This window comes from Ctenocephalides felis, unplaced genomic scaffold (assembly GCF_003426905.1).
Source record: "Ctenocephalides felis isolate EL2017-DRISC unplaced genomic scaffold, ASM342690v1 CF-g0.4_SCAFFOLD_01886, whole genome shotgun sequence".
Lineage (NCBI taxonomy): Eukaryota > Metazoa > Arthropoda > Insecta > Siphonaptera > Pulicidae > Ctenocephalides > Ctenocephalides felis.
In genome coordinates, this window is record NW_020538040.1 from 8,328,782 (window position 1) to 8,341,078 (window position 12,297).

At 29.9% G+C, this 12,297-nt stretch overlaps 1 protein-coding gene across 1 annotated transcript; it reads left to right on the top strand.

The window, feature by feature from the left end:
- Positions 1–566: 566 nt before the first annotated feature.
- Positions 567–6,394, top strand: LOC113378673 (protein suppressor of white apricot-like). Its single transcript, XM_026619230.1, has 11 exons — positions 567–848; positions 2,288–2,454; positions 2,531–2,715; positions 3,280–3,502; positions 3,571–3,650; positions 4,006–4,271; positions 4,579–4,952; positions 5,141–5,335; positions 5,408–5,917; positions 5,982–6,195; positions 6,262–6,394. Exons 1-11 carry the CDS (start codon positions 664–666, stop codon positions 6,392–6,394), a joined length of 2,532 nt encoding a protein of 843 aa, XP_026475015.1. The 5' UTR covers positions 567–663.
- Positions 6,395–12,297: the final 5,903 nt, after the last annotated feature.

Below are 12,297 nucleotides of genomic sequence, written 5' to 3' on the forward strand. Positions count from 1 at the left end.
GGAATGATAGACGACGAAGAGTAAGGGAATCATTGATTTGTGCTGGCTCTCTCGGTTATAGATATGCGATGAAATGTTTTTAGGCATCCATTCAATAATTAAAAAAATAATAAAGAAGAATGTTTTTATTATAATAGCATACGTTTCGAAGCTTGATTTGACTCATCTTCAGTGTATACAAGATTCTATAAAAATGTGAAGCACCAATAATGGGGCAATACTGCCATAACATAGCTCATAAAATAGTGTTGTCATGGCAACGCTCTCTTATGCTTATGATAATGCATCATCGAAGATTCTACTATCAAAAAATTCTTCCTTGCTTGTTAACTTCCTGTAGAAAAAAATCGAAAACGAAAATTTTTTGACATACTTTTTTTTCCTTGTATTGTATATTTTCTTTTAGCTGAATGATGAGACACATCTAGCCTCGAAACGTTAAGCGATAATTCGCTTTTGTGTGACTTTACTGTAGAAATATCGAATAAATTCTTTCGTGTACGGCAACACTCTGTGTTTGTGTCAAGACTGTCAAGTAGTATGCCTATCAGCCTATCATTGTTTTTCAATTTGTCAAAAAATGAAGGCCGATTTTCGGTACGATAGTTTATTTTTGTAATGTTTTAGATTATATTTTATTGAAGTGCGGCATTAATATCGATTATGACTGAACCGTGGAGTAGCGCAGATTCTGGAATTTTGCGAAAGCATAAAGCTCCTGATGTGGAAGAATTGCTGGTTTTTGGTTATTCTTGTAAATTATTTCGAGATGACGAAAAGGCTTTGTCAATCGACCAAGGAAAACATCTTATACCATGGATGGGGGATGAGAAAGTGAAAATAGACAGGTTAACAACTTTTCCTATTTGTTCTCTCTTAAATATGCCTTATAAAGTTTACATAACCAAAGTTTTTACCCAGACAAAGGCGATGTTAAATGTGTTTTCATACTTAACATTTGAATTAATAATGATTAAGATTTTCGCAGAAGTTTTCATTCATCATCAAGGTTGTTAAAAGGTTGGGATGAATTTTCCAGGATTCCAGAACTTCCCATGAAAGTTCTATCAGATAGTTTGGTATGTATAAAACTAGCTGAATGGCACCAGATTTCTTCTATTGTAAAAAATTACAGGATTGAAAAGGATATGTATTTATGTTTTTGGAACACTATTTTTTAATTTTGTCAATATAGGTGTATATATAAGGTGACCATTTCCATACAAAACCAACAGTAGAAGAGCCAGTGAACTATTTGACTAACCTGTTTTCACAAAGCTAGAAATTTTTTGTATATTTTATTATCAACCCATTAAGAAATACCATTCTGGCAGTCATTCCATGGTTGCGTCATCATCCTGTCAATTTTTGAAAATGTCAAAAACTTTTTTTCATAACTTTCTCCCACAAGGCTCAAATTTTGAGGGTGTATTCTTTTAACTGTTCAGAAAGTATATGTAAACAGCCAGCCCATTCTGGCGGTTGCAAGGGTCTGCCAGAAGAGTACATAAAAATACATAGAATTTGTTTGATCAGGAAGCAGTGCGCTATGCGGGCAGGCTTCTGGTTTATTGTTCAAATCAAATTTGTGGAACACATTGAAAAATGTAACAAACCAGTCCTGCCCGCATCGCGCACTGCTTCCCGACCGAACGAATTCAATGTATTCTTATGTACTCTTCTGGCAGATCCTTGCAACCGTCAGAATGGACTGGCTGTTTACATATACTTTCTGAACAGTTAAAGAATACACCCTCAAAATTTGAGCCTTGTGGGAGCAAGTTATGAAAACATTTTTTTTGCCATTTTTAAAAATTGATGGGATGATGATGCAACCACGGAATGACTGCCAGAATGGTACTTTTTTAATGGGTCGATAATAAAATATCATACGAAAAAATTCTAGCTTTGTGAAAACGGGTTAGTCAAATAGTTCACTGGCTCTTAGACTACAAATCAATTGAAAGATATATTGCTGAGAATGTTTTATACGTGATAAGGATGACTACCCATATATAACATTTTGCCATGTTATTATATATTTTTTCATGCTAGCTTCATAGAAATTTTTCAAAATTAACATTAAAACATTGTTCATACATTTCGTTTAATAATTTTTATGTTTAAAACTCATTGGTCACCTTAATAAATGTACATAACTTATTATTTCTTTGCAAATCCAGAATTAGGACAAAGTTTTTTTCAAGTATGTATTATGGCTCTCAAAATTTAGTTTATTCTTATATCGGGTTTTATTTTCCTGGACGGTTTTCAACCGCAATCACAGATATGATGGACGTGGAGCCCTAGCGGATCTCCAAGCCCATGAAGCTATATCACATTGGGACTACAATGAAGGACTTAGTGATGAAGAAAGAAGAGCAGAACAGCTTTGCGATGAAGAGAGGTACAGAGCGTTGTATGAGCGGTCGGAAGAAGAAGAAATATATAAAGGTACTTGTAAAGCAAATTTTTAACTCTGAAATATTAGAAAAGTAAAAATTAATATTGTTCAAATGTTTATTTGCAGAAGAGGTAATGAAGAGGGCACAACAACAAGATCATGTGAAAGTGTATGGACAAGTGCCATTCAATTATTCAGATGTTGGTGGTGGTGATGATGAACCTGAAGATACTTCTAAATCCACGGATTTAGATGAAAATGAGCCTTATGTACCACCAACCAATTTAGATATTCCAATTAATATGAAACTAGTACGTTTTTACTAATTATTAGGCCAATTCTCGGACAACTTACCTATGTTATGCTACATCTCTTTTGGAAACATAATATTTTTTTTAACAATTGTGCATTCGTATTTATGGTGCACATTTTGCTAAATCTTATTTTCTTAATATGGTCTCTCAATGTGCTAGTATTACAAATTACATTATATCATTTATTAAAATTAGAATTATTTGCTGTTATACTTTAGAACATACTCTTTGTATATATTAGGCACGTGTTTATTATTGAAATTAAATAATCTGTAAAAGTTTTTTACTTCATGATGCTTTACAGCAGTATAAATCATTCATAAATTAATATATTGTTTTCTCATTAAGTCAATTATTTATACATGTTGGTTCATACAACTCGCCTCAAGGTAAAACGTCACAACTAGTTTATTATAATAATTACATCATAATATTTATAATTATTGGCTGTTACACTAATAACAACATAAGTATAACTTCGGCATAAAATGTGCATCCGAGAATAGGACCATAAATTAACATTGCTTATAAATTAATTCTAATACTTCATATTTTTTCCAGCCTCCTAACAAAAAATTAGCTATTATTCTTGAAAGAACAGCAAATTTTATTGCTCAACAAGGCGGTCAAATGGAAATTTTATTGAAAGCAAAACAGCAACACAACCCACAGTTTGAATTTTTAAATCATGACAATGAACTATTTGCATTTTATAGGCATGTTTTAATGGCAATCAAAACTGGTCGTTATAAATATACAGAGGCTCCAGAAAAACCTGAAAAGGGTAACAAAACAATGAAATTTTATGGAAACAAGTTGTAACTATTTAGAAATTATATTCTTCTTTTTCAGAATCAACACAACATTCTGAAGATGAAGCTTCATATTACCTTCACCCCAGTCTCGCCTCAAATATATCTAAGGTTGACTCGGTATGTCAGCAAAATTTTTAATGTTTATAATTCAAATAATTTTTTTTTTTTTTATTTTCAAATGGTGTAACAATTTTGTGTAATTTGAATTTTTGTAGTATTCTGTTATATAGTTAATTTAAAATAATAAAGTAGTTCTTAAAGGCAATATTTTCTTCATACAAATATAGTTTTGTATTGTAACTTATTATATTATATAGTATTATATTATAGTAGATGGATATTATATTATAGAATAGATTATACTGTTAATTATAGTAGATATTCTACTCTTCTATATACTAAGAGAGACTGAAAAATATTTTATCGAAATGAAGTTTTAGAGAACAATTAAATAGTAAAGTTTTTCTTCTAGGCTCCCGCTTTACCTTCTATTCCAACGTTAAACTACAAACCATCGGCAGATTGTGCTTATTCAATGTTAGTTAATAAAATTAAAGGCACCAGTACAACAACAGAAACAACGCCAGAAGCTGAAAAAGAGTCCAATGTTAATGTAGAATTAGATAAACAACCTGAAAAAGTAGAATCTAATGACACTAATACTAATGCTAGTAGTGAAGATTATGTTAATCAATGGAATCAATATTATAATAGTGAACAGTATCAAGAATATTATAGGTGAGTCAAAAATGTAACTATTTCAAATTATGAAAGAAAAAAGGAGGAGTGGCATTCATCTTAAGGCAATTCATGAACTCCAGATACGTGTAAGGAATGGTTGACTTAGTCAACTGAAATTTAGATTCAGCTATATAATAACATTGTAAATTTTTGCACTATTAAACATTGCAACTTATTATATCTCTCAAATACATGAATTATTAAGATTTTACTTAGTCTATATTGAAATTAACTTATATAATTACTAATTTAGTGCATATTTTATGTTGATTCATTTTTTAATGTTGATTCATTTATTTTGCAGACATTATTATTATGCTACTTATGGCATTGATCCCTTATCACTGGATTACAACAATGCAATTCAGAAACCTCCAGTCATGTATTTACAAAGTAATCCACCGATGCCACCAGATAATCCCCCAGAAAATACCGAAAAAGCTGCTGTTCCAAGTGTTGCTGAACCCGTTGTTGAAAATGAACCGGTCAAGGCACCAAAACCAAAACTCCAAATTGGTGCCTTGGCTCATTACTATAATACTGATAGTGATAATAGTGATAGCGAAATAGAAGTAGAAAATCTTGTACCCATTCCACCCGATGCTGAGAAATTGATCATTGTTAAAATGGCTATATATGTTGCTAAAAATGGAAAAGAGTTTGAGGAAATTGTTAAAGGTAATGAATGAGAATGAATGTGTGTTTGTTTTAGGTTAGTTTTCACTTTTAGATGGTTTCAATTGAATTGAATTTTTAGGTTTGCTGTTGTAGTTCAAATGTAAAATACCTCTGAAAAAATGTTTTAGTTGCTAACCTGATAGCAAGTTAATTGTTTATATGTTTTTAATTTTTATTTTATCTTTTAGCCAAAAAGGATCCTCGTTTCAACTTCTTAACACCTACTCATCAATATCACACTTTTTACAAAACTAAATTAAATGCGCAGCTGATTTCAATGGGAAAGATTATCAATAACGGTTGTGAAAATAGTTCTGAAGATGTTGAAAAGAAAGATGATGAAACACCAGAAGAACAGCAACAGCAGAAACCAAAAATTATAGGTAAAGTAGTCTTGTAGTTTTGCCAATATATTTGAAATGCATGAGTATATTGTAAAAATAAAATTTATTCAGCAGCTCCAGTATCGTTTACGATCAAAAAGCCTAAAGAACCAGAACAAATTATTACCAAGCCAGCGTTGCCGCTTGAAGATAGTGATGAGGATGAAGAACAAACTAAGAATATTTCAAAAATAGAAAGTAGCAGTTATGTCGCAAATAATGAAACAAATGTAGTAGAAACTATTAAAGAATGTACAAATACTGCTAAAGTTAAACAAGAAAACAATAGAGAAAGTATAGAAACTAAAATATCATCAATTGATGATAAGAAAGACGAAGAAAAAGTTAACAGCCCAAGTTCAGAAACGAATATTGTAGATGACGAAATGGTGATATCATCTGACCCTGAATTATCAAATGCAAGTACACCAGAGTTAGTAAAAAATGAAACAAATGGGGATTCAACAGAAGATCAATGTATAGAAAACAAGGATAAAAAATTTCATTCTGAAATGACAGCTGTTGAAAATGAATGTATAGATTTGACTAATGACTCTGTAAAACCTAATTGTGATGATGAAGGTATTACAAATATCATATTTAATATTCTATCTTATTCATAATATATCTATTTTATTTTTTATAGTGACAATTTTGCGAGAGAATGGATTGATTGATGAATCATCTGGAAATAATGTAAAAAAACTGCAGTTAGAACGTAAAAAACGTGCAATGGAATTTTTAAATCATTTAAAATCTGAAGATCCTAAGGAAAGTGTACATAGAAAAAGTAGGAAACATAGTTCTGATAAAAAAGAATCATCACGCAGACATAAAAGTAGTAAGCGATCAAGAAAAAGGTATATTTTATTAAAAAAATAATTGTAATCTACAGCATTATTATATATTCTGTTGTATTGATACAGGTCAGATTCTGCATCAGATGAAAGCCCTCCCAAAATGAAGAAATCGAAGAAAAAGTCTAGATCACATTCACGAAGCAGTCGAACTCATAAACATAGGAAACACAGTAAAAGTAATCATCATGAAGATGAATAAAGTTACTTACTATTTTTGTTATTTAGGAAATATGAATAAATTATTTTGATAATTAAATTTATTTTATTCATGCTGTTAATGTTAAGCACATTTATTATTATTGTTTTTCAACTAAATAATGTTTTTGAAGAGAAATGAATTTTATACAATTTGATTATATCTATTGTTAGTTAGATTTTACATTTTCAAAATTATTTGACTTTACATCGTCAGAGAAAATACATCATATTTTAAGATCAAATGACATTTTAGAATATAGTTTAATTATATGTGTAAAATTCATTTTTGAGACTCCTGCATAGACCTTATAATACCTATGATTTACTTATGTATTATTAACTTCCTGAAGGTGAAGTTTGTTTTCATCAAAAAATCCAATGGGCTAATTTTGTTTTCTCGACGTTTCAAGCCATTCTGAATCGAATGAGACCAAATTTGGAAAAAGCATGCGTGTGCTTGTGTGAACAAATTTTTGACCTTTCGTTGACGTTTTCTTAAAAATGGCTGGACCGATTTCAAAAATTTAAAAGCCATTCGATGTATCTCGATGAGGACTATCGTTAATCAGTTTTGTGCGATGATCGGCAAAGCCGGAACGGACTATTGTAAATAGAAAAGTGAAAAAAAAAATTATCCACGTTTTAGCCCGCAATTCTGAATCCATTTTGAAAATTCATAAACCGTTCAAAAGATATTGGTTAGGAATCGTTTTTCATAAAGATCAGCCGGACCGTTTTCTTGTAACAGTGTTAAAAAATTTTTTTTCGACGATTTTTATGAATTTTGTTTGGTGGTAGATACCATAGTCTTCTAGATCATACTAAAATATTACGGCTCTACGACAACTGGTTAGCTTTAAAAATTCGTCAAAGTTTGCAAAAATTAGTATCGTTTTTTTGGCGTTTGTCAAAATTAGAACTTTCATCGACGTTTGCTCAAAAACGACTGAACCGATTTTAAAAATTTAAAAGCCAATCGATGTATTTCAATGTGGATTATCTTTTCTCAGTTTTGTGCGACGATCGGCTGAGCCATTTCTTTGTAAATAGGAGAAAAGTGAAAAAATTTTCGTCCACTTTTTAGCTTTCAATTTTAAATCGATTTAAAAAAATCAAAAACTGTTTGAAAGATATTGGTTGGGAATGATACTGATTAGTTTTAGGTGAAAATCTACCGAGCCGTTTTCATGAAATTAACTGTTAAAAAAAAATGTCGATTTTTATGAACCTTTTTTGGCAATACATATCCTGGTCTTATAAAACATACTAAAATGTTACGACCCTACCGCAAATAGTTTAATGTTAAAAATTCATCAAACTTTGAAAAAATATTATAGTATATTAATAATATTATATTTGTTTTGTGATGCGATGAGTTAAACATTGTCAATTCATTAAAATTGAAAATAATATGCTACAATTTTAGGATCTATAAGCACGTGTTTGTGCAATATAATTAATTTAATTACAGTTAATTCAAATGCGATTGAGAAAATTCTATTCGAAATCGCAATAATTGAAAGCGATAACTTTATTTTTGAAATAAACAGTTGAAAATTTAATCTAAATATCTAAATTTCAATTTCGATTGACTAAGTCAATTCTTACACATTTCAAGAACTTCAGCCAACTTGCCTTAAGGCTAAATGCCACTTTCAACTAGTTTGCTTATTTATCTCTGGACTTCTCACGAAATGTTTTTCATCACTGACTACACAGAAACAAATTTTGTCAGTTGGTACCACTCTTTATAGGTTGGTATCCTCTGCAAAATAGCGCGGACGCCTGACAACCATTCGTTAACAGGTAGTTTGAGAAGAAAATGTTCAATATTTAGAATTACCATTTCCATAAATTTATTTATTATAGTTTTTGAGTATTTCTCAAGATGCCGAAGAAGAAAGTTAAAAGATTATCAGAAACATCTAATACAGTTGACAGTTCTAAATTAAGTACCGCAGCCAGAAAGACTAGAAGTCAGTTAACCTCGGCGAAAAAAAGTGAAGAAAATGAAAGTGACAATAAAAAAACAGATAAGGTATACGAAATTATTATTAAAGGTATTCGTTATTATAAATTTCTCGAAGGAGAAGTTCGTTTTCACGAACAAATCCGACTTGTTAATTTTGTCTTCTCGACGTTTTAAGTAATTCTAAATCGTAGACCATATTTAGAAAAAGTGTGTTTGTGTACGTGAGACGATTGTTAACGTTTTCTCATAAACGACTGAACCGATGTCATAAATTTTAAAGCCATTTGATTTAATAGTCCAGTCATTATAGTAAGTTCACCTCGAAACTTGAAATACCCAGCTGTAAGTCTGTAAATACTTGTATATTGACACTCTAAAAGTTGTCTCAAAACCTACATATGGTAGGGTGTCAATATCATATGTAGGTTTTGAGACATCTTTAGGGTGTCAATATACAAGTATTTACAGACTTACAGCTGGGTATCTCGAATTCCGAAATTCTTACCTAATTTAAGCTTAAATGACTGGACTATAAGTCGAACACTAGTCTAAGAACTAATGTTGATCAGTTTTCCGCGATTATCGGCCAAGCCGTTTCTTTGTAACTGGAAGTGAAAAAACTTTTGTCCATGTTTCAGTCAAAAATCCTACATCGATTTTAATAATTTAAAAATTGTACAAAAGATTTTGCTGCTAATTAGTTTTTAGCAAATATCAGTAATAATTGTTAAAGAAAATATTTTTTGGAGTATTTTAATGCAACCATTGAATGGCAAGAGAATTCCTAGTCTTAAATAACATATTCAAATATTAAAGGGCTGCAAAAATTAAATGGACCTAATCATTCTTCTAATTAATTGTTATTTAAGTTAATCATGAGTAAAAAATATGATATTATATTGTGAGAACAAGATCATAAACCTAATTTGTAAAAACTACAATATGTATATCTTTAAACACGTTTAAATTTAAAACTTTTCCACCAAAGGGCACAAAGATCCAATTTGATTTTGAGAAATTATGTTGTAAAAACCAAACCAATTACATCACAACAAATAACACATACAAAACAAACAACTATCTGACTATCTTCAGTAAACTCTCAGTTAATTTATGATAGTAGAATTGTTTTTTTTTTTCTATTTTTCAAAATTTTGTATCCTATGTTTTTTACCCCATAGGCAGGGTAAAATGGGACAGGCAAACAGATCCAATGTCTTATTTTTAATTTTAAAGGGTTAAAAAAAATCTACAGCAACTCAGCATACTTATAAATTACTCATAAATTATTATATTATTTTTTTATGTTTCTGATTGTTTTACATATTATGAAGTTTATGCGATTTGCCTTAAGACAAAATGCCACTTACCCCTAGTTTGTTATTGAAATATTCATAAAACATTTATACTAGAAATTTTTAACTATAATTCACTTATGAACATGGAATTATAGTCTAGTCAATTAAGCTTAAATTAAGTAAGTATCTGGGAATTCAAGATACCCAGCTGTAAGTTTGTAAATACTTGTATATTGACACCAAAAAGTTGTCTCAAAACCTACATATGGTAGGGTGTATGCAGCATATGTAGGTTTTGAGACAACTTTTAGGTGTCAATATACAAGAATTTACAGACTTACAGCTGGGTATCTCCAATTCCGAGGTGAACTTACTATAATGAGTGGACTATTAGTGAATTATAAGCATGTATATTTTGACATACTGAAATACTATTAACCTGAGAGAACACCAGCCCTGCCCTTAATCTATATAATAATTAGGGCTCGAAATGGATAGTTTTTTTGAGATCCAGACAGCAAGATTCTTTTAGTTCTCTGCTTAGGTGCCATACATATCCTATGGGCGCTAGCCCTGGAATACTTCAATGCTAAAGTCAGATAATATATTGTTTTGTAGCTATTTTCCTCATACACCCACAATAGCATTAAGTAAAAATTATGAAATGACTGTATGCGAATACAGTGATGTCCATAAATACATACTTGTAATTATTTTAAGTTATTAAATAGGTTTAAGTATGAAAGTAATTTTGGTTTCATTCCTTAGTTAATAACCTCCACAGGTAAATACAAATGTATTTATAGGTTGAGTTAGAATGCTAAGGTGACCTCTTTGAATGGAGCGATGATAAAATTTTACTACATAGCAGCATTGCCCCCAAATACATCTTTCTCATCACAATATGATAGTCTGTTATATCTTTGTAATCTATCATTAAGATTTTCATTTAGTGCATCATAACTACAGTTATTTATAAACACTTATTTCTTCTAGGAAATCCAGTCAGTGAAACCAGAAATTCAAGATCCAAAACCTTCCTCGACTACCCCTGCGACCTCAAAAACAGTTACCAAGAATATTATCAAAATAATCATTGAACACTGTGTTTCCTGACGAGTGTTCCGCTCTAAGGCAAATGCTTACTGCAAAGCCTTAGAGGAGAACTTCCCCGAAAAGCAGTTTGAGTTTTCATTAAATGAACATTTAGATTCCAAACCAAGAAGAGGTTCTTTTGAATTCACTTTGCAAAATGGGGATGAAGAAGTGCAGATTTGGTCAGGTTTAAAAAGGGGCCCACCACGTAAAGAAAAATTTCCAGAGATGGATGATTTTGTTGAGTTGTTCAAGAAGTATTTAGTGTAACTATTTTTATATGAAACCTTTCAATTACTACATCAGATATTAAGCTAAATTTTGTTAATATTTACACGTTTCTCCCTATGATGGAAATATTATAAAGGATTTTTATCTGGAATATTTCTTGAAGTTTAGAGACTGTATTATTGTATAAAATTTGTCATTTCTGTGTATTGATGAGGGGTCATATATTTTTGAACATTTCTGGATTTTTTGTACAGTTTTTTTACATTGCCCATGACAATATTATATGGGATTTTTATCTGAAATATTCTCTGAAACTTTGATTTTTTATAGTATATTTTTGTACAGATTTGTAATAATTTGCTATTTATAGATTTTATCATGTTTGTTTATTGTTTTGTAATAAAAATATGAGGTTTTATATAATCATCTTTTATTATTATATTTAAAGAGAATAAAATAATTATAAGTACTTGTTGTACTTGTAATATAAGTGAAAGAGACATTAGTAATAAATTTACTAATTAAAGTAATTAGATGTAACTAATTTTTAATAATTTCTTGAGTAGATTAGAGTTTTATTTGGAATACATAATAATGAGAATTGGAACATTTGCAGTTCTTCTGGAAGTGTGAAATCAAAGAATTTATTTAGCGCTTTATTATAATATTTTAGATGTTACTTCATCAACAGTTCAGAACTAACTTTATATTTTTACATTTCTAAAATATTTCCCAATATTTCTAGTTTTATGATAGCTTGCCGAGGGTCGTCTTGCAGATGTACTAAATATTAGAAACATTTACAGTTACTTAGGGTTACGTTCAAATAAATATATTATATATAACTTATGACTAAACATAAAAATATATAATTCTGAACAAAGTATAAATATGTAACGTTATGAATATCTGCTAAACTATTTTATATCAGATATCCAACTTTAATTTTAGTTGTTACTGAATATTGTGAAGAAAAATGTATTGTAATTATTTAAGAATAATGTTTACTAAGAATGTCAGAATCATGTTTGCTAAGTGTATTTGTGTTTAAAAACTGATTTATACTAATTTTTAAATTGAAAATACACGGCAAAATTAATAAATGTGACAAAAAATCAAATATATAAGTATATTACACATTTACTGGCAATGAGTTGATACTACTATTTATGAAATTTTATGAGTGCGTTGACAACAAGATACAATTTTGATATACAGTAGAACTCCAATTATCCGAATTAATGGGGACCAGGACCCATTCGGATAATCAAATATTCGGATAATCGGAGTTTTTTTTTTAAAATTGCC